A 24,133-nucleotide genomic window follows, 5' to 3' on the forward strand; every position below is an offset into this window, starting at 1 on the left:
ATTCAAAGAAATTATGGACTAAAAGATTAACTATATTGGCATATTATTGCTTTTACTCCATTCTTCTCTTTGTTGACTTATGTTGTGAGTTAAGCAAAGATTTCTGTCCATTTTCATTAGTACTACGTCATATGTAGCGAATTCGGGGAGCAGGCGGGAGCCGTTGCAGCCAGGATGCGAACCCGGGTCTTCTGCACCACGGGCGACTGCGCTAACCAGTAGACTAAAGGGTCCGACCCGTTAGCCAAGGGCTAGCAAGTCTAGTCATACGTGATCATTACACTACCCCCCCCTTCGGGAAGCGTGTTCCCGCGCTTCAGCATGTCAGCTCCCTCACGCCTCTGGGTGCACGTGCTTCCAATGGCCTCACGGTCTCACCATCCCACTTCTGACACCAATATAGCAAATTCAGGGGCAACCGGGAACCACCGAAGCCGGGATGCGAACAAGGGTCACCCGCACCACAGGCGTCCGCACTAACCAGTCAACTAAAGGGTCAGACCCGTTAGCCAATGGGCTAGCGAGTCTAGTCATTTGTGATCGTTACACGTTATTGGACAAATAGACTCACTAGCCCTTGGCTAATGGGTAGGACCCTTTGTCGACTGGTTAACGCAGTTGCCTGTGGTGCGGGAGACCCGGGTGCGGCGGTTCCCGGCCGCCCCCCTAAATTTGCTACATATACATCCCTCAGTGTTACTTTATCTCTCTTGGAAGGTTTTTTATTTTTTCCACTCTCTTTTTTCCCCCATGACTGCTCCACAAGTTTCCTGAAAAGAAATTCCACTTTCCCCATGTTAAAAAAAAACCAAAAAAAAAACCCCTGCACAATTGCTGTGGAAAAGCCTCTCGCTTGGAAGAAATCAAAACCATGCTCAAAAACACATGACCACCCACTGAAATTCAATTTTGCGTTAAGACGACAGAGAAACGCAAGGAGATATACACACAGACGAATACCCCTCACACACTAAAAGATGAACTACAAACACTACAAAATTTTTAAAAAAAAAAGTTGTCAATGAATCAGTATAAAAATTATTTTTTAAAACCAAACTCCAAATTTCTTTGCACCTTGGAATACACCATCATTCAACCGTAATCTAATGACCATTTCTGATAATCCCTTACACACTGAAAGTAGTTGTGAACACATGCCCGAATAGAAGTTACAAAAATAGACTATTTCAACAAATCTATAAAAACATTCACTTTTTTTTTCAAATAAAGATTTGATTTGTTAAACCTGTTTTGATGGAGCTATACATGTCTCTTCATTAATAGAAGGCACAACTAAAGAAGAAATAGCGTACTAATAGCACACCACTAATGTCAGCAATATATCGCTTCTAGTCAAGTCCATTGTTCTAAAATATATGTAATCTCACTTGCTCTATTTGTTAAATGTGTTGAGCTGTAATGATTGGAGTCTGCATGTTGAATGGCAGTGTTATTTGAGCTTCCTCAGGGGATTCATGTGTACAACTATATGTGAGAAACCAGGCAAAAAGCATGCTTGCAAAAAGTCTCTGGACAAAATCTTTTTCACAAGCTTACGTAATAGTTTGAGATGATGCTGTTACATTCGATGTACGATTCTGAAAAAGGTAAAAGGCTCCTGATTGTTTAGCATGCCTTCATGAACAGAAAACTTGCTTGAAGCTGTCTATCACCATTATGTTTCAAGAGTGGTTGACCGGATGGCGAGCCCCTCTGTGTTGGGTATCTATTTAGCTGATCAAACAGCATCACATGGAAGATATTGCAGTATGCTATATATTTAACACACAGAAATGAAGCTGCTGTGAATCTTATCTCACAGAAGACACTTGACCAGCGCTGTGGGAAGATCGTGGCGCGAATTCACATTTGCGGCGGCCCCACCCAGTACCATCCATGCAGTGTCTTTGTCCACGTCTGCATCTGTTTGTCTTCAGTTGATGGCTGGGAGAGCTGGCGCTGGATCGGCTGGGAGAGCTTGGTCTGCTGCGTCGTGTGGGCCCAGGGACCACGGCTCTGACCGGGACTGTGCCCGAAGAGGTAACACCGAAGGCGGTCTGACAGGACACGGAAGCGGGGCAGACTAAGCTGCCTGCCTGCTTCAGTGGGCTAGCATGCAGACTGGAACTGCCAGTCTGCATGCTAGCCCATGCAGACTGGCAGTTTCAATAACACAGAGGGCAGTCTGGCAGCGGCCTCACCTAGCCTTGACTGTTGTCGTGTGGAGTGCGGGGAGGTGTGTCGAAGGTGTCTGGCTGGGACAGCTAGTGTCGGATCGGCTGAGGGAGCTTGGTCTGCTACGTCCTGTGGGCCCAAGGACCACGGCCCTGACCGGGGCTATGCTCGAACAGGAAACACCGAAGGCGGTCTGACAGGACGCGGAAGCGGGGCAGGCTAAGCTAACTGCTAGCCCATGCAGACTGGCAGTTCCGACAGTCATCCTGGCTGGCGTTCGTTCTCCTGGACAGTGATTTTTTTTTTTTTTTTTTAGTTTAGTTTAGACATGTGTTAGTTTGGATATATGTGTTCTTGTAGTTCTTGGATATGTGTTTTTGTCTTTGTGTTGCACTGCTGTGGGCTGGGGGAAACGATGTGTCGTTTCATTTCATGTGCGCAAGTGCATGAAATGAAATGACAAATTAAGTGTTTTGGATTCTGATCGATCAAAGGTCTTATTCATCGGTTAGTCAGTGTATTCTTTCAAATATTAACTGGAAGTAATTGTCAGGGGTAAGGGGGTGACATTTATTAAATCAAGACAATCAAAACTTTTCCCACAAAACGCTGTGGGCCTCGATGCACCGTCATACCTGACCATTTATAAGTCCTGCCCTGAATTAAGGATTTCTTAAAAATTTCCTTCATGAATTTCAACTTTCTAATGCTTAATGTCTTAACTAAACTTTAAGATCTTTTGGTTTTGTTTTGTTTAGTTCAAAGATTCTACAATCCATAGCTGAAAAAACTGTCACAATATGTGAAATAGCATCTGGCACCAGGTGACCAGTAAGCAAGTGACTGGTGTACACAAAAAAAGCATTTCGAATAATATTTGCCAGGGGTCGGATACATTGAAGTAATAGATAAGTTTATTTGGCCTCAGTGATGGTCCTAGATCAGTACACACACATTTTTAGAAGCTTTATGAATTCATGTCGACATTTCCTCCTGTATTCTAAAGATTCCCTTCAGTTATTCTTATGGTCTAGGACAGTTCAGCCAAAGGATGTGAGCATAAAAACTTTCTCACAACTAACCATTAAAACTAAGGCTTTGGTTCTCCTTGGCTACTTGTTCTCCTCCACAGAACATGGTAAACATGACTGGGATATCACCGAGATTAAGTTTTGAGGGCCGAGGGCCCATTTTCTGGATTAAAACAAGGATGCTACTGGACCACACAGACCATAAGAACAGACATTATCAGACTGAGAAGTGCTCCAGAACAGTGCGATGACGACGGAAAGGGAATAGAGAAAAATGTTGAATTAAGAGGACAGAAGGATGATCTTATGCCCCTTTTCCACTTCATGGTACTGGCTCAACTCGACTCTACTCTATTCTATTCGACTCTACTGGATTAACTTTTTGGGATTTCGTTTTCCACTGCAGATAGCATCTAGTCCATGGGCCAGACGATATTTCGGTACACTCAAGGTGGCAAAACTTACTTATAATTTTTGAAAGGATCCATGTCTGTAGATGATATTTTGGTATGATAACCATTCCTGAGTGGCAGCTGTATCACAGTTATCAGCTCATGAAGTTAACCACCCGCTAAACTAAATTGCATTTTAGACGCTGGTGCATATCCTGGTTTAGCCTCATGGCCAGGACATTTTTCAATGTTCTATAATATTGTCTTTGGTATCATTTTAAAGGGGACCTTCTTAGCTTTCATTCAAGCCCTGTTGTGGATATTTCTCACAAATATAGAGGTCACTTGAGCTCTTCAACCCGTCAATAACACACATCTTTCTGCAATTTTCGCCTAAACTATATACTTTCTTTTAGCCCTGTGGCATCTAGGAATATCAGGGACACAAAACACAAAAACTGGAATACTCACAGGACTGTAAAGATTCAGGAAATGTATAATATACCCATACTATTTCATTGTGTGAGGTGATTGTGAGCCTTAAATGAGAACTAGACCAAAGCCAGTTAGGTCACAAACTGGTCTCTATACATTTGTTTAAATACACAATCAAAATACATGATAAAAAGGAATACCATAGTGAGGTAATGAACTATTTTAATATTTTAAACAACATTGACATTTACATATACTTAGTCAATGATACATGTAATCCCATATCATTAGTGGGTATATGTAATGGTAATGGGTAGGGTAATGTGTATATGTGAATATGGTTACATTATTGTTATCAAGCTCTGGGTAACCAAGTCCAGAATCAACATCCTGTGCATCAATAGACTACTACCACAGTAATACCATCAGAATCATCACACTGTCATTCATCAAACTGCTCGTTTCTCTCATCATCTGACTCCCCAAGTTCAAAGTCCAGTTCTGGACCATCCTGCTGTTTTTGGTTACTGCAGGTCTGTAACCTGCACATGTCTGTGCATGGAAGTCCATTTGACAGGCACATGCAGCTTGGCATTTTGCATGAATGCACACACTTGCATGTTAGCATTTCCAAGACCACATCTGGTGCAGGTGGGGAGCGCATCCAGTAAATGGCCAGCTTGCCTTCATCATCTGTCCATCCATACTCAGTAGGGCTTGGCACCACAGGGTTAGCCTGCAGACAGCACTTCCATATTGCTGCCTGATAGTTGGCTCGTTGAACATGCATAAAGAGACAGTCTCTACATGGTGGCAGCTGGCTGGACTCAACCTCTCCCCTTTTGGTGCAGAAGAGCTGGTAACGCAGTTTGTTCACCTCAGCAGTGCTGCTATTAGCAACATACATCCGACAGGTGAACTGCTCAATTTCTGGAACAGCTCATCACTCACATTCCATGTCTGTCCCAGTTGACTAAAAGTCTCTTGGCAGGAAGTGTGCTTTCTCACTATCTTCAGGGCATTCAGCTTCCCTCGACCAGCGAATGCACTGACAGTGTCGCAGCCTGTGAAGGCATGTAAGCCAATTAGGCTGTCACAGTCGCTGTCTCCAAGTGAACTTGCCAGTTTGGTGATGTCGACAAACCGTGTGCGGTTCTGAGTCCCACACTTCTGGTAGATGGGACAGGTGATGTCCTTCTGGAAGCCAAGACAAAGCACCATGACATCAGTGTCCTCAGCTGTGATGATAACTGACTTTGAGCCCGCATTTGCTGCATGCATGCAGGAGCAGACGGGTGTCAGCTTCTTCATGTGTGGAGTGCAGTTCTGCTGCTTCCTCACACCCATCTTCTGTCAACTTGTAGCAGGTTTCCTCACAGGTCATGTACAACACCTTGCCATGCAGCATAGCTCTGTAACGTGGGAGTTTCCACTCTTCCACCAGAAACTTGATGAGACTGGTCTTGTTGGAGGAACTGCACAGAAATTTTCTCCACTGCTGGACGTGGTGTCCCCCTGCAAGATTCTTGTACTGGAGAGTGATGTCTCCACCCCGGTTCAGTCGTTCAGCATCTTTGATCGAAGTCTGGTGATAGACATCAAAAACAACATCAATCCTCCCACTCTGTGCTCCCTCATGGAGGACCTGGGTCAAGGCTGACTCTGCCACCTGTGCAAAGGTTTTGTTGTTGCCATTCATTTTTTGGACCAGGCTCATCCCATCAATGATGGAAGTAGATGGGATTGGGATGTCTTCTGCAGGAGATACATTCTTTTCCAGCTCTCTGGCAAGTGCAGCCTTGTTTGTTTTTCGTAAGGACCCATCAGCATTTGCCAGTGCCCATGGTAGTGGGCCCAATGGGTAGGCAAGGACATCCTTCAGATTCACCTTCCTGCTTTCAGCCACCAGGATCATGTGACTGAAAAGGTTTCTATCTGCCTTCAGAACCACATCCTGTGCTTTCTTTCCATGAGCTTGTTTTGTGCTGACATTGGAGAATGTTTTCAGACTTTGCTTGGTCATCTTGTCGTGGAATTTCACAGGTGGTGGGTCTGCATCTAACCTTGTTTGCTGGAATGCTTGGTAGGCCTCTTCTCCTTTCTCAAGAGCTCTCAAGAGATCTATGGTCACATCAGGTGGAGCCATGTTGCCAGTGGAGAGGCTAACCAAATCAATCTCATCAGGGGACATAGGATTGAGCCAGTTATTCTCCATAAGGTCCATGACAGACTGGACATCTGCTTCATCTCTCTTGATCCTTGGACTCTGTAGATCTGGATGAGACCATTTGCACCTGCCTTGACCTGTCAGGTCTCTCAGCTGTCTGAGGTACATGCTTCTATACTCAGCTGTGAGATAATATTTGGTCACAGCTCCTGGCTTCAAGCTGAATCCCTTTGTCCCTCCAGCTGTTTGGGTGTCTTTGTTCACCGTTTCTTCTATAGCTTGGTCAACAGGGATTCGGCCAAAGGGATTGGTGGAGCCCAGTTGGACTGAGAAGCCTCCTTCCATGAATTCTGTGTACACATCTGGGTGTGTGATGGGCAGCTCAGCCATCTGGGCGTAGTAGTAGGGGAGGTAGCGTGCATAATTCATCCTGTCATAAGCAAAGCACCATGGGATCATTGCTCGAATGCTAGCCAAGTGTAGCATCCAGTCTCCCTCTCTGGATGCTCGGATGAGCCCCACCAAGATTTCAACCATGTCCAAATAGGACATCCAGAAGTTCGAGAGGCTGCCGTTTCCACCTCTAAGGAACTCACGGTAGACTTCAAATAGATCCATGATGCGTGTACAAGAGCTGTTCTCGAGGACCTCCTTCAAAGCATGTTGTGAGACTTCTTTCCCAAGGCTGTCAATGGTCTTCAGTGTCTCATTCAGGTGAACCATGTCATTCCTGTGAGTTTCTTCCAACCAGGACAGGAAACCATTCAAGGTCAGTCGCATGAGAGCCTCATACAGGAGCTTGTGTAGTCGCACTGCCCTGTTGTACTTGCGGCCATCCATAACACCAGCAATTGAGCCTTCTGCAATCATGCCAAACTCAATGCAGAGGTCTTTGAGTCCAGCATCTTGGAAACGCTTTCCTATTATTGCCAGCAGTGTGCAGATGGTGTGGAATACCCCAAGCCTAACGATGATATCATGGAACTTGTCATGGTGTTTCCATGTGATCTCGACAGCCTTCGCATACAGGGCTTGGTCAAAGATACAGACAATCTTCCTCAGGCCTAAGCACTGCATGATGCTCAGTGACTGGTTAAGCACCTCGTTGACAGTAGACATTTGTGTCGCTGGAGCATTGATGGTAGGCAGATAGCCTATATTGTCGGGGATGACCGTCATCTCTCCTCGAGTCAGGATGTTGAAGCCTGTCCAGCTGCTGACTGACTGTTCTTCTTGTTGTGACATGCGTGCTAGGACCCAAAGAAGGTTTTTCTCTCTGGCAAGCTTAGTATTGGCTGCAGTATCGGCATCTGACTTTTTGCTTTGTGGTGGCCCTACCCGTTGTCCAGCATTGTAAGTTGGTAACATTGGTGGGGGTCCATCAATGCTTCTCTTCTTTGTTTTGGGAACAGTGGGCATGGGTTGGACAGGAAGTGGGTTGACTGGCTTTGCTTGCACAGCAATCCCATTGACTCTGTGAGATGTTCCCTCACCACTGACAGTTTCTTCAAGACGGTCGATATTGTCCCAGGCTAAAGTTGTGAATATGCCAGGATGGATGTTAGCTGGAAGGGCAATGCCACTCCCTGATGATGAGAGTTTCTGGAAACACAGGGCAGTGTTGATCTCTTCCATCTGTGAATAGGACACACTGTGACCAAGTCGGTTGAGGATGTTTATCAACTCTACATTTCCTGTCAACGATTTGACACTGAATGGCAAAACAATGTGCTTGGAAGGCTTGGTATTTCCACATTTCACTGCATATACTATGTCATGGCCAAATGACTGCAGAAGGCACTGCACTCTCTGGGATGCATGATCAGGATCATTTGAGCCTGTGAGTAGAGAGTACAGGAAGATAATGAGCGACTCTGGAATGGTAGGACATTCTGCTTCTGGTTTGACTTCAGGCGGCCAGGTTTGAGGAACATCTTGACTTTTAATGTCTGCTCTCAATTTGATGGCTGCTTTGGCTATAACATCTTGTGCACTGACACTTTTCAGGGTCTGCAGCTCCCTTTTGAGAGACTGATTTTCTTTGGCAAGTTCCCTCATGGACAAGTTATCGGGATAGAGGAGGAATTTTCCTTTCTCATCAGGTAATATCTGCAAGGCTCCAGCAAACTCACTCTCCAGGTTTCGCCTTATGTGCTTCTTGGTTGATTCCTTGACTTGGGCAATGCCTTGGGAGTTCATTGAAGCTACCAGTCTAGAAGAGAGATCAGTCATTGTCATCACTTGAGGATTGCCAAAAAGCTCCATCCTGATGAAGAGGAACAGCTCATTGTATGCCTTATTCACAGCAGCTTCATACTGGGCTGCAGCATCATCATCTTCATTGCTGGCAACCTCTCCTTTGGAAACCTCTTCTTTGGTGTAAAGTCTATAGCATGACCTGTGGTAGTGCCCTTCAGCTGCTACAAGGTCTCTACTCACAATGGCAAGGATTCTGCTGTCCCTTTTGTTTGTGGCTGCACTCCTGATCTTTGCATCAGCTCGCAGTTCTCGACACTGCACCAGTACTTCTCTCGTATTCTGTCTCTTGGAATATTTGCTGTTTTTCTGACAAAATATGCACTCTGCATCATAAGTCCTAGATGTACTTGGAGCATGTCGAGCTACTCTCTTAGATTGTTTCTCTTCAGCAGAGACACAACTTTTCTTTTCTTTTGCAAGGAGGCCATCAAGAATTTGCTTCATAGTGAAGATACTGCGACACTTTCTGTGGTAGTAGATTGCTGGAATCGGTCCCTCAGGAATGTCTTTTGCCAGTTTCAAAACTGGTGCATGATTTCCTATCTGAGCTGCCCTGAGCAGAGTTCTCCATGAGTCGACACTTTGTAGTGAAACCAGCTTATCTGTATCATCAGAACAGTGGATAATGCACTCCACCCGTGGGCGCTTTGGTATTGGGTAAAAACTTGCTTGTTCACCAGTGGCCATATTCAGTCAGTTTTCACCTGCCACATACAAACAAATACATGTAACTTAGGTGTATGAACACTACTAAAACAAAGTTTACTTTGCTTCACCAGCGTCATATTACCATTATTTATCTTACATAGCCACAAATAGATACATTACCTAGTTGCTATGCAAGAGCTGTATTTTGTCCACATGAGGCCGCTAAAATCAACACAAGATGAAAGTTCCTCGCCACTTTAACTAATCATAATAACATATACATTAAAAGAACATGCTAACATTATGGGAAATTAGCTTATAATCTTCTCCAGAGTGAGACAAGAAGATAGATACCAGTTTCCTCTATATGTGTTTAGTAGAAAGCTATCTGGCTGCACGTTAGCCTAGCTTAGCATAATGAATGGAAGTACACAGTACTCGTTATCCTTGGTTGTTGGCCAACTAAGAACTGTCCCAGAGTTTAAGCTAGGCTGATCAGTACCAGGGGTGTTGAAATGCTATATTTGTAAAAATCTGGGCAAATACACAATCGTGAGAGGCACAGAAACAGGTTTCCTGAAAGAAAAATGAAATAGCTGCTCATTTGGAAAGGTTATCATGTATTATTTTACTTCTGTTAGTGTACCAAATAAAATGGCACCAGTGAAGTTGTGTCACCTTGGGTGATATCGATATCTGGTCTGACCCATGGACTAACTGGCTTTGGTCTAGTTAGTTTCTTAGTAATAATGCCCTTCTAATTTAAGGTTCACAATCACCTCACACAATGAAATGGTATGGGTATATTATACATTTCCTGAATTTTTACAGTCCTGTGAGTATTCCAGTTTTTGTGTTTTGTGTCCCTGATATTCCTAGATGCCACAGGGCTAAAAGAAAGTATATAGTTTAGGCGAAAATTGCAGAAAGATGTGTGTTATTGACGGGTTGAAGAGCTCAAGTGACCTCTATATTTGTGAGAAATATCCACAACAGGGCTTGAATGAAAGCTAAGAAGGTCCCCTTTAAAATGATACCAAAGACAATATTATAGAACATTGAAAAATGTCCTGACCATGAGGCTAAACCAGGATATGCACCAGCGTCTAAAATGCAATTTAGTTTAGCGGGTGGTTAACTTCATGAGCTGATAACTGTGATACAGCTGCCACTCAGGAATGGTTATCATACCAAAATATCATCTACAGACATGGATCCTTTCAAAAATTATAAGTAAGTTTTGCCACCTTGAGTGTACCGAAATAGGAAATTTTGGGCTCTGGCCCATGGACTAATCCCCTCACGGCGAAGCCCCACTGGTCATTTGTGGTCATTTGCATGTGGACTAGTTTTTTTCCCCAAGATTTTATTTATATTTAAATAAACATACGTACATATATTTATATTTTATTTATTTATAGCGGTATTTTCATGTCACTTTTTAGTATCGGCTCAGCTCACTCAGAACCTCGACGGAGGTAGTACCAATAAAAGTACCTGGTACCAGGTACTATCCCTAACTTTTTCCCCAATGGAAAACCAAATAAAGTAAGTAGAGCTGAGTTGAGTCGGGCCGCTACCATGCAGTGGACAAGGGGCATAAGATGACAAATGGTAGAAGAATCTAAAAACACCAACCACAAAGGCTAGATGAGCCAATACCTTTAAAAATAACATGTCAACAATTCTCTACTGAATGTCATAAGAGCCTCTTCTTGGCTTATTTGTGTTCCCTTAGCTCCTGATGTGCCTATGCTGAGTCAGCACCTTGGGGAGCTACCAAAACGTCAATAAAAAACGACTCCAAAAGGATACAAGGGACTCTGGATGAAACATGCATAACAGCAAATGGCACAGGCTGTATGTTAATAGCTTTCTTATGTGACGAGGGAAAAGCCACAGGTACAGTATGTTTAACGGTTAAGACATCCTAAATTTAAAACTGTGCAGAGGTTCTAAAATTGCAAAAATGATATAAAACAAATACGAACAATTAAAGCAAAGCTAGAAAAGAAGACAAATTTAGAGTAATCGCACACAGCAGCTTAGTTCTGATCGGCTGCGCTTTTAGGTTAAGCGAATCCCTGTCTTGTCTGCTTAAAATCAATGCAGCCTCCCATCTGCTGCTGGATGAACAATCCTGTAAGCATCTGAACGTGTCACAAAACAACAGAAATGTGAGGCAAACTTTGCAAACAATGACGTCATTTACAGGATACAGGCAGGAAAGTCCTATCAGTTGACGTTAAATGCCCTGTTAAATGCCCTTTCCTGGTACCTACCAAGAGATCATTTATCCTACACCATAGCACAGAAATGCTCTATCTTGGATAGTAAGTTGTAGGGGTATTCCCACAGCAGCATGGCAGCCATGTGATACTAATGGTGTGGTTCCTGTCTTTCTTTCACTCCCTCTCTCTCTGCGGCCTCCTGGGAGTCATCTCCTCTAACCACACCTGCATGCAAGAACTTTCATGCTCTGATGCACATCAGTCCTACATGCTTCCACAATAAAACAGAGCTGGGTGGTTTTTTACGCCACGCTCGCAATCAGTCACAAGGAAAGTGGGTGACCACTCAAGACATTTAATACTCATAGCTTTCCAAAGAAACCCCCCCCACTGCAAAAAAAACAATGCATCAAAGAGGGAAAAAAAGCAAGGTGACATGGTGCCTTTGCAAGAGCATTGGCCTGGTTTGGGCTCCCTGCAAGGGCCAATATGTGACCCCCCCCCCCCTTAAGAGGCTGGATTGTTATCGGGGTGGTCAAGGTTCGGAGGTGCTGGGGTCAGTGCTCTTCATCATCTACTTGCAATGAGTACAGAAGGCTGGCCACTGAAAATATATTCCTCCCCTCCAATGTCTCTGCAAGGTTTTATTTTTGCCCCCGATGTTCCCTAAAGCCTCTCTCGCCCCCTCTCCTTCTCTGTGTTCAGGTGATATCGAAATGTGCTTATTACTTTGCCAGGTACCTTACAAAAAAAGTGTGTCACAAACGTCTCAGCTTGCAATATGCTGAAACAACATATTGTGCACTCGTTTGTTCATGTTGTTTTTAGTAAAAAAACCCAAATAAGAACTATCTTTATTTTCCATTTTAGGTAGTTGTGATATTTGGACAAAAACTAGACGGTAGAAATGAGTCATTATTTCACAAAAGGCATTTAGTGTAAGAACTAAAAGCATGGTGATGGTGATGAAGTTGAAGATTCCTCTATTCCTTCCCATTCATCCGCCAAAATCAATTTGGCACCTCGTAAGAGATGAAAACAAAAGCTAAAATGTATAATGAGGCATAAAGGGGCAGGATTGACGTGAAAGCTGTCAAACAATCAGTGTAAAGCTTCCTGTTGTGTTGAAAATTCAAAAGGCAATTAATTATATTGTACTATATTGTGCGTGTATATATATATATATACACACACACACACACACACCAAGTTTTATATATATATATATATATATATATATATATATATACTGTGTGTGTGTGTGTGTGTGTGTAGAAGATGAATAAGCAATCGAGGAGGTTGGATCTGGGGGAGCGGTCAGTTGGTATGGGGTAGGGAGGGTTGGGGCTAGGGGTGGGGATGAGGGTTAGGATTGGGGTTTAGGGGGCTTGAGGGGAGGGGTGTAGGGGGTTCCCCACCTGGTCACACCTTGTTGCGATCTAATTGGGGGAAAATAGTTATAAAACAGAAAGTACAGCACAATTATGGATGCTTCTCTCTCTCACACACACACACACACACACACACACACACACACACACACACACACACGCGCACACCAAAACAAAGAATTTGTTTGCATTGACTGACAAAACACCATTGCAGTAATTTCTGTAAATGGAAACAGATGTAAGTTTATATGCAGACATATTTGATACTCAGCAGATCATTGGTAAAACTGAAAACTGTAGAGGACAGCCGACTACAGTCTATGCTGGGAACTAGATTCAGCCATAATAGGAACAGGAAGAGTGAACCAAAGAGAAATATGCCCATCATTTTTGGGAGGTGGCCTACGACTGAGGAAACACTAACCAAGTCTGTCTGGTGGTTTCCCCTGGTACTTCCTCATCTCTCCAGTATATTGTACACTGCTACAGCTTCTCAGTCTCATCCTTTTTGGGAGACAATCACCTAAACCAGCGTCAGAATGATGGGCTTCTAAGGAGACCTCTTACAAAATCTCAATTTTCATCCCTGTCCCCCTCCCCTCAAAAAACAGGTTTTCATGTGAGCATCTGAGAGCAGCATTACAAGCAGCTCAACAGTTCACAGTGTGTTAACTTGTAAAATGTAGAGAGAGAAAAAAGGCATATCACAGATTAAGCTCTGAGGATGGCACTGCAATTCATCCTCCCAGCTGCAGGCAATGGATCAAATGAGTGGCAGGCAGAACGGGCTCCGGAGACATGCGTGCATGGAGAATGAATGATGACGGTCCATCCACCAGCATTTCCTGTCCTTGTTCGAATGGGAGTGACCACAGCCGACCTTAGTTGAATAGCGCTTGCTAATGATTCTCTGATTTCTTTTAGCATGCTTGGAATACAAGATGGGTGGGGTTCACCCAGAACAGTACTGACAATGTTGGTAGGTGGTCAGTCACTGAGTACTGTAGAAATTTGACTTTTTTTTTATTTTCCCCCCTTTTTCTCCCCAATTGTATCCGGCCAATTACCCCACTCTGCCGAGTCGCTGCTCCACCCCCTCTGCTGATCCGGGGAGGGCTGCAGACGACCGCATGCCTCCTCCGATACATGTGGAGTCACCAGCTGCTTCTTTTCACTTGACAGTGAGGAGTTTCGCCAGGGGGACATAGCGCATAGGAGGATCACGCTACCCCCCCCTCCCGTACCAAACACGCACCCCGACTGACCAGAGGAGGCGCTAGTGCAGCGACCAGGACACATACCCACATCCGGCTTCCCACCCGCAGACACGGCCAATTGTGCCTGTGGCTACACCCGACCAAGCCAGAGGTAACGCGGAGATTCGAACCAGCGATCTCCGTGTTGGTAGGCAACGGAATAGACCGCCACACTACCTGGACGCAACAAATTTCCCTTTTAAAGACGATCGTTCAACACTTCTAAATCTCAGTTTTGCCCTGGGGGACAAAGCCTGTCCACCTGGCACTTAAGTGGACTGAAACATAAGAATGTCTCGCTGCACCCCATTTAGCACAGGTTGGAAACATCGCCATTAAGATCGACTCCTATCTGCGGAATGAGTTTAACAGATACGAGTGTAGTAGAGCAGCGCAGTACACGCCGCACACACATGGAGGTGACGTGATAGTGTGGCCATCGAGCGGTCACCTTAAAACCTACGGGTGACACCACACTTTTCAAACAGTCCATCTAACATGGGTTTTCGTATCAACGTATAAGATAGATACTCTCTGGGAAGCGTACTCACGCCTCCCGGCAGCGGCAGCCCGCTACATTAGTGTGCCTTTGGTGAATAAATAATAGTAAAATTGAAATTGATGGTATCATTCCTGTCCAGCAGCTCACCCATTACTCCAGCAAGTAGCTGGTGGAAATGCCTTCCATCGAAGGCATAGGGGAAGATAAGGATGATGAACGGATGACGGTGACATGCCTCTGTCGCCACAGAGAGCATGGGAAAAGAGGATCTATGGCCGAGCAAATGTGGGTAAAAGTGGGAAGATGGCAAAACAGTGCAGCTCTCCGGGCAGAAACACAGCAACAGCCACCTGAACAAGTGATTTCTCCTCATATGAAGTCTGATAGTCTTATTTACGTTACAATGAACTCATATTCGTTCAATTATTTATGCATGTCATTTATTTAATATTTTTTTCTTGAAATATCTGCTGATGAGTTAAGAATTTTTATATGCTGTAAACTTGTCCCAGGGATTAAAAGCCAAGAAAAAAAATAATAAATGAAACAAATTTGATTATTGTAAAACCTGGTTATGTGGTGTTTGGTATTATGAGAATTTGCCACAGAAAATTCTCTGATCGAATTAAATTCTATTATAAAACTCAAAATGAGGAAAGTCAAATATCCTTACTACAATTTCATTTATTTTAGGAAAGAAAAAAAAAAGGAAAAAGGTTCCAGACTCGATATGTGATGAAATGACTTAAGATGGATATCTCGTGCTGTTGTTGCCGTGTTACGTAACTCTCTTCCTCTCACACTCTCGCGCACGCACAAATAGACAAGCAGGACGGAGACGGAGATTAGGCATTACCCCATGAGGCTCCTTCAAACGATTCCAGCACAGAAACAGAGGAGGAGCAAAGAGTGAATAACACACTCAGCACATACAGACACACCTCTCTCTCTCTGACCCTGTTTACACTCGGTTTTAAAATGTGTCTTGGGCGATCGGATCACAAGTGGACATCGAGACACATTGCCATTTACACCTGTGTCTGTCATGCGTCTCCAAATGTGTCCTGCTGACCACTTGTGATCAGATTTCATTACCCCGAAGAAGAAGAAGAGGAAGAAGATTTCCTGTTACGTCCTTGTCAGGGACGCATTAGCGTTTACACTACAAAAGATATGTGGCCAAATGTGTCCCAGACCACCTCGGCAAGTGGTTTGAGTAACTGGTTCACAAAACGTTTTGGTGGTCATTTACACTTGTATTTAGCGTTGTCCACTTGTGAGCCGATCGCAAAAAAACAAATTTTAAAACCAAGTGTAAACGGGGTCTCTCTATCGTCCAGGGCCTATCAGGGGGCTTTAACATGCCATTCACACTGAATGGCTCACTCTTACTCACTGTCATGTTTATGATCACATCCCTAACTCTAAGATGCCGCTGTGCACATACGGACATGCATGCACATACACACTCATGTTCTGGAACTAACAGCACTGTCCTTGATAGAGAAAGCAGTAAACGTTCCTTTTATCATCCCCCATCATACTGCATGCATTCATAGCTGCAGAAAGAGCTGGTGCTAAACCGAACCCTGACCCCTATCACCTTACTAAACCTGACTGGTAAATCTAGAAAAAAGATCTGATAATATTCATATAACAAGCCAGTTCCAGTGTATCTACACTGACAGAGCAGAAAGCCTTCAGGATATCATAGCTGCCGCAGTTGAATGTAATGTAAATACACAACCACACACACAGCCGCTGCTACAGTCACACTGTTGCTTTCCACAAAACATAAGACTTGTCTGACTTACGAAAATGCGAAGGCCACCAATGCCCCACTGACCACAATGAAGTCTAGAATGTTCCAGAGGTCTCTGAAGTAAGAGCCAGGGTGCAACAGGAGGCCCAGGTCCACCATCTAGATAGAAAAAAAACCCACACACACATGATGTTACACTACTCATCCTCATTTCGCCAGGTGAGGAAAACGATTTCATTTCATTTTGTTCATTCAATCTCACTTTGTTTTTGTTTAGTGATGCACCAGCATGTTTGTTATGTTTGTTTGTTCAAGAACCAGTGTGACACACCTTTACATCTCTTCAACTAAAAAAAAATTATCATGATTGTTGATAAATAGCCAAACCATTGTTGATAAATAGCAGTGCACATATGTGAGATTTAATTTTTGTCTTGGTTTATTGTGTAGCCCTGGGTTCCTCATTGTATAACTGCAACAGGTAACACTGTTGAGTTGTTGCATAGGAGCCTCTTGCTGGTTTAGTTTCAACCAGATCGTTTGGTGTTGAATTAAGTACACAGCCAAATGAAAACTGCAGCAACATTAACATCAGAATGACCGGGATGTCACTCCTGCCTAAAACGAGCACGGACCGTCAAAATGACCGCCGGTTTGAAACTCTACATCAGGGGTGCCCAACTCCAGGCCTCGAGGGCCGCAGTGTCTGTGGGTATTTGTTTCAACCATGCACTACACCACCTCATTTAACTAATTCCTTTCCCTCCTTGGTCCAAGAGGTGAGCTAATTAGTTAAATCAGGTGGTGTAGTGCATGGTTGGAACAAATACCCGCAGACACTGTGGCCCTCGAGGCCTGGAGTTGGGCACCCCTGCTCTACATCCTGCTTTCATTTCAATTAAGGAGAGGGAAAAATACCAAAGGAAGACAGTATACAGAAATTGAACACTCACCACAAATTACAGGCACTGCAGTGCTATACCACAGGGACTTGGCTGATACAGAGAAAAATTAGTGTGTGACTGGATTAAGAGGACTGGATTTCACTGCTACCTAAAACGACCATGGGCGGTCTAAATGACGGCCGGTTTTTAAACTCTGTATTCTGTCAAGATAAATACCCAACTGAGATATTAATGCATTACATATGTTAGTGTGTCTGTTAGGAAACTAACTGACACCAAAATTAACATTTTAACAACTTTAATACTATTTTTGAACAGTTTAAAATGGCCCCTGCCCAACAGCTGTAAATACTGCAACGCCTCGGTGGTAGTCATGGTGCATCTGTAACGGCGTCTGTAACCAGACATGATGGACATAATCAAAAATCAAGTTTAGACTATTTCTCTGTACTGGAGGACGCTAGTGTGTTTCTAGGACAGAGCAACGAACTTCAAGAAGGAAATGATGCGACCAATACACGTCATAAATAGTGACGTGACGCACACGATGACGCGCAAATTACATGTGGTCATTTTGACTGCTCATGGTCATTTTAGGGAGATCTTATCGTAACTTTTTTGAGCAACTGATCTAAAACTAATTTTAATGCAAATATATGCGATTTTAGGAGCATTCAGGGAGCGGCAGGTCTGTATATTTATTAAACTTCGAAAACCGTTAAAAATGGCCACCTTGGTCGTTCTAGTGATACATTTGTAAATGCCATGAAATCAGTTGTGAGGAAATGTAACCTCTGACTAAACAAGTGAGACAGGAGTCAGTGAGAGTTTGTTGTGTCTTCTTCCAGCAGCTTACCTTGATTACCATTTCAAAAGTGAAAACCCCAGTAAAGGCGTAGTCCAAATACTTGAGCACCTGCACAAGAGCGATTAAACATTAATAATGACAAAACAAAGAGCACAGAAGTGAAGCAAAATCAATTATTCTTCTTTGCTTTTCATCCCCTTGCTAACACACAGACTGGGAGGAACTTTGTGTTGCACCTGTTGTTATTTTTCATGCCAAGTCAGAGGAGATGATGGCGTACGTGGGTGTAATAACTATGTATGTGTGAATATTTGTGTGTGTTTACCCCAGTAGGAATGAAATACTGTACTAAAAGACAAACGTAAAACATCATTCTGAGCAATCACTGATTTTTTTATTTCCTACAAATGTTCTGACAACACAACGTCTGTCTTTGTATCGCTGTCTTATGTAAACTGGACTGGGAATGGGGGACAGAGGTTTGGATAGGTGTTGGACTTCTTACAGTTTTTTTCAGTCTCAAGTAAATTAACTGAAGCTTATACTATACTCAATGCTGACAAGAATCAGCTAACGATTTTCACAAACTAAAAACCACTTAAACCCTTAAATATTGTTACCATCCGTCCATCCATCGATTGCATATCCTGCTCTCAGGGTCGTGAGGATGCTGGAGCCTATCCCAGCAGTCATTGGGCGGCAGGCGGGAAGACACCCTGGACAGGCCATCACACACACACACACACACATTCATTCCTAGGGACAATTTAGTTTGGCCGATTCACCTGACCTACATGTCTTTGGACTTTGGGAGGAAACCGGAGTCCCTGGAAGAAACCCACACAGACATGGGGAGGACATACAAACTCCAGACAGAGGACGAATCAGGACGACCCCGGGGCTTGAACCCAGGACCTTCTTGCTGTGAGGCGACTGCGCTAACCACTGCGCCACCCAATATTGTTACCATGCATGGTAAATAGATTGAGGTACCGAAGTACCCTACTACAAATATCTGGTCATTTTGACTGTTGTCTCTTTTTAGACCGCATACTGAATGTTGAGAAAAAGTGTGGTTTTGGCAACTCCCCCTTCTCCCGCCAATTACCCTGACCAGGACACATACCCACATCCGGCTTCCCACCCGCAGATACGGCCAATTGTGTCTGTAGGGACGCCCAACCAAGCCGGAGGTAACACAGGATTCGAACCGTCGATCCCCATGTTGATAGGCAACAGAATAGACTGCTATGCTACCCAGACACCCCAACTTTTTTACTGCAACTTAACTTGGGTAACTGTACAGTGCATGACTGTATCCGTGATGGTGTGCTGAGGTTTACTAATGACTGAGAGACCCTCACCGCTGCCGTTTGTAAGCTAGTGGGCTGGCTCTCACTGTCTGCAGCTGGCAAACCCTTATCTACACCTCCACTTTGTACTTGCTTCCTTCCTACTTACGCTTCCATATTTCTGCTGAACTGTAAGGAACCTACAGCCTTTATTATGGACTCTGATTCCACGCCACTGTAAGCATGTGTTTGTGTGTGTGTGTGTGTGTGTGTGTGTGTGTGTGTGTGTGTGTGTGTGTATCTGCGTCTCACGTTGTTGCGAGGGGCAGTAGCCTGGACAGGGTCCTCTGCAGCCAAAGCGATGCTGCTCATGGCAATCACAACCAGGATAGACATCTCAAAGTAGCGTAGGGTCACAATGTAGTGACACAGCTGCCTCACCCTTTTCAGAGGGGAGGCAGGATGGAGAGTCAGAGAGAAACAACAAGAAAAGCATTCTGTCAACACGAGGGCTCTCTCACTCAGTAACAACCCTGTTTCTATTAATGACACAGACTGGCTTCTCCACTGGATGCTGTGTGTTCTTGGGTTGTTAACTGACACTGGGTTAATGTGAAGGTTTACAAGCAGATTAGGGAGATGGAGGCTTAAGTAAGAAAATGAAAGGAAGGAGCGGTAAATTCTCAAAGTGATAGTTCACCCCCCAAAATTCTGTCATTATCTACGCATCCTCATGCCAGTAGAAACCTGGGCTATTGTTGTACTGCCATAAAAAACCAAAAGAGTTAGCCAACAAAATGCCAGAGCAGCTTCTTCCAAGCAATAACAGTGAACTGTGGCCAGTGTTAAGAGTTCAAAAAATGGCAAAAACAGCTCCATCCATTCCATTCCATCCATTATCCGAACCACGTATCCTGCTCTCAGGGGTCGCCGGGATGCTGGAGACTATTCCAGCAGTCATTGGGCGGCAGGCGGGGAGACACCCTGGACAGGCCACCAGGCCATCACATAGGGCCAACATATACACACTCACACACCCACACATTCATTCCTAGGGACAATTTAGTACAGCCGATTCACCTGACCTACATGTCTTTGGACTGTGGGAGGAAACCGGAGCACCCGGAGGAAACCCACGCAGACACGAGGAGAACACAAACTTCACATAGAGGATGATCCGGGACGACCCTCAAGGTTGGACTACCCCGGGGCTCGAACCCAGAACCTCCTTGCTGTGAGGCAACCGCGCTAACCGTTGTGCCTCAAAACAGCTCATGTAGCATAATCCAATTCTTCTGAAGCCATACGACAGCACTGTAGAAGGAAAAGACCAAATTTTAAACCATTATTAAGATTTGAAGTAAATAACGGTTTAAATTTAATTCTTTTCCCAGGCACAGAGCTATCATATCACTTGTTAGAACTCTAACTAACCAGTCATTGTTCACTGCAATTGTTTAAAGGAAATCTGCTTAAGCATTTTGTTGGATAACTCCTTCAGTGTTGTATGGAAACATAATACTTGTCTGGATTTCTATGGACATGAGGGTGAGTAGATAATGATAGAATTTTTATTTTGGGGGTAAACTACCCCTTTAAGGACATGTACTTAGATATGGCGGCTTTTACCGGAGATGAAAGGGGAGAAGTACCTACATGAAACTTGGGCTTTTGACTTGGTACTCAGTGCTCAATGAACTCCCCAACAGTGTATATTTTCCATTGGTTTTTACATAAGTCTTTTTTTTTTAGCTAAGTGAATGCAGAAGGCAGAGTTAACTCACGGATTGGTCTGTCCAAAGATAAACATAGAGCTGTAGGGCAGAATGGGTTTGGGTCCACTCTGGCCCAGATCGTCAATGGTTTTCTCATTGATGGGCATGGTCTCAGAGTCAATACTGTTCACTGGGAAGGCAGACAGTATAATAAGAATCACGCATGCATGCAGAGAGAATATCACCTAGGATAATCATGGTGGAATTGAAAAGCAGCTGCATCAAAGATGAACTGATGCAATTTTTAACAGTATATACATTATTCAATGCAACACAGGATCTGATATATCTATCCCTTATGCTCTTTTGGGGAGCGCCTCAGTAGACTTGAGTGTCAGAAGATAAGCAGGGTGGCTGAGAGCATGCATGTCACTAGGGTTGGCATACCCCATGCATGCAGACTATTCTACAAAAGCCTCTTAATCACCAAAATCCCAGGATTTTCCCAGAGTCCAGATCCTGGAATTGTTGATAAAATACACTTTCAGTAGAATCCAGCTATTTCTGGGAAGTGCTGTTTCAAATTCACCAATAAATCCAGGGATTTTAGGCACATCAGTCCCTCAAATCAACCACATTCTTCTTTACAATGAGTTTGAAAAAAAAAGAAGGTATGGACAAGATCAACGTTTCCCAACCCAGTCCTCAAGTACACCGTCTTCTGCAGATTTTCTTGGTAACCCCAGGTAGGCCAGCTTGTAATTTCTCAGCCAATCATTATTATAGCACATAATCATGCCAGGTGGGCCAAATCTACATAACTGAGGGCTGGCTGCTTGAACAAGAACAAGCATGCAGATTTATTCAGAGTTACCATGTAAATCTGCAGGACAGTGGGTACTTGCGGAGTGGGTGGGGAAACACACTGGACCAGATTATTCATGTGTTGCCATTTTTCATGTTAGTATTTGCACAAAATGCAGTTTCTCCCTTGCCTTTCTTACATTAGCTCCACATTGCTGCTAAAGTGCCTCAGAATGAGGAGGTATGTATTTGTCTAGAAAGCAAGGCCGTTGTTTTTACCTTCTCTGATGGACAGTGAAAATGTATTTCCATTGGTTACATGAATAAATCAATGTGTAAAACACATGCAAATGTCAAGATTCTGTGAGACCTATTCCCCCTGATACAATGTCAGAAAAATGCATACTACAATGATCTTTTATGACCATCAGACCTTACTAGACTTAAGGCTAAATGTTCCAGACTTGTGCACACCTCTGGAGATACCCAGAAGACATTGTTTACTACCCTACAGTATCTTGGAGCACCAGCAACCAACACCAATACAGGTGGAAAAGCGAAAGACAAGGCGGGGTCCTGGTTAGGCTACAATGTCGCCCGACTCCACCTTCCACCCCTAGTAGTTTGCTAACCAATGTACAATCTGTTTGAAACAAGCTAGATGAACTCCAGTGCCATATTATTGCCGAGCAGGACTAAGGATTGTTGTGTGGTTTGTTTTACTGAGACCTGGCTGACCTCGAACATTCCAGAGAAGGCCATACAGCATGATGGCTTCGCCATGCACCGACTGGACTGCTTGTGTGAAACGAACTGCAAGGTAAAAGGTGAGGGAGTATGTTTTCTGGTTAAGAACTCTTGGTGCACCGATGTGGAAGTAATCTCCCAGTCCTGTTCGCCGGTGTTGGAATATCTTACAATCAAGTGTCGACCCTTTTATCTACCAAGGGAGTTCCACTCTGTCCTATTAACTGTTGTTTACATTCCACTACAAGCCAACAGTATATTGGCTCTGAAAGAGCTCTATGGCACAATCAGCAGCTACGAGAATCAGCATCCATAGGCTATTTCCATTGTGGCTGGGAACTTCAATCACTGCAGCCTCAAATCGGTGCTACCAAAATACTTCCAGCATGTCAGCTGTCCAACCAGGGCCGACAAGATCTTGAATCACTGCTACGCCACTATCAAGGGAGCCTACAGGTCCTCTCCTCGGCCTCATTCTGGGAATTCGGACCATTCATCTGTACACTTGCAACATGTTTACAAGCAGAAAGATAAGGTCGAGAAACCCATATTGAGGACAGTACAGTGCTGGTCAGTGGAAAATGAGCTCATACTTCAGGGTTGTTTTGATTCAACAGACTGGTCATTTTTTCGAAACCTTCAGAACCTGAACGAATACGCCGATACAGTTACTATGTTAAACTCTGTGTGGACACCTGTATTCCCACTTGTACCATCCGCTTCTAACCAAATCAGAAACCTTGGATTAATCGCGACATTTGGCTGAGACTAAAAGACAGGAGTGTCACTTTTAAATCCAGGGATAAGGACAGATACAAGGAAGCCAGGTATGTGCTGAGGAAAGCCATTAAGTCAGCCAAAAAATAATACCGGGATAAATTAGAACAGCATTACAATGGATGGATGGACTCCAGGTGCATGTGGCAGGGACTGCAAGCGATAATGGACTACAAACCCAAGGCAGGTGGTTTTACCAACACCACCGCTTCACTCCTGGAGGACCTGAATAGGTTCTATGCCCGCTTTGAGTGTAACTCGGGACCACCAGACAATACACAGAACCTTTTTGGGCACTCACTCAATGAGGTATCATATCAAGTGACAGAGACTGACCTGAGTAAGGTTTTTAAAACTGTCAAAGCACGCAAAGCTGCCAGCCCATACGGTATCCCATCTCGTGTCCTTAATTAGAATTAATTGGAATTAAGTTTCCTTTATTAATCCCCTTGGGGAAATTCAGTTACTGCAAATTAACCCATCCTAGCTGTGATCTGTATAGCTAGGAGCAGTGGGCTGCTGCCTTCATTCTGCATCTGGGGGCCAACTCCAGTTCGTTTCCCATTGCCTTGCTCAGGGGCAAAGACAAAAGTATAAACCCTAACATGCATGTCTTTTTGATTGTGGGGGAAACCGAAGCATCCGGAGAAAACCCACCGCAGACACGGGGAGAACATGCAAACTCCACACAGAGGACGACCTAGGATTTTTGCAAAAAAGATAGAAATGGCTGTGGTGGATACATATTTCAAGAAGAGGGAGGAACACAGGGTGACATATAAGAGTTGAGGAAAGTGCACACAGGTGGACTATATCTTATGTAGAATGCGCAATCT

The 24,133-nt window shown here is 44.0% G+C and overlaps 1 protein-coding gene across 1 annotated transcript in view; it reads right to left on the bottom strand.

The window, feature by feature from the left end:
* Positions 1-24,133, bottom strand: part of cacna1ba (calcium channel, voltage-dependent, N type, alpha 1B subunit, a) — a 269,201-nt gene that overhangs the window by 68,716 nt on the left and 176,352 nt on the right. The window contains 6 exon segments of the mRNA XM_056281288.1: positions 12,757-12,777; positions 15,344-15,355; positions 16,302-16,408; positions 18,011-18,070; positions 19,567-19,696; positions 21,039-21,159. Coding sequence (XP_056137263.1) covers positions 12,757-12,777; positions 15,344-15,355; positions 16,302-16,408; positions 18,011-18,070; positions 19,567-19,696; positions 21,039-21,159 — 451 coding nt within the window.

The sequence above is a fragment of the Lampris incognitus genome, chromosome 1 (assembly GCF_029633865.1).
Source record: "Lampris incognitus isolate fLamInc1 chromosome 1, fLamInc1.hap2, whole genome shotgun sequence".
NCBI lineage: Eukaryota > Metazoa > Chordata > Actinopteri > Lampriformes > Lampridae > Lampris > Lampris incognitus.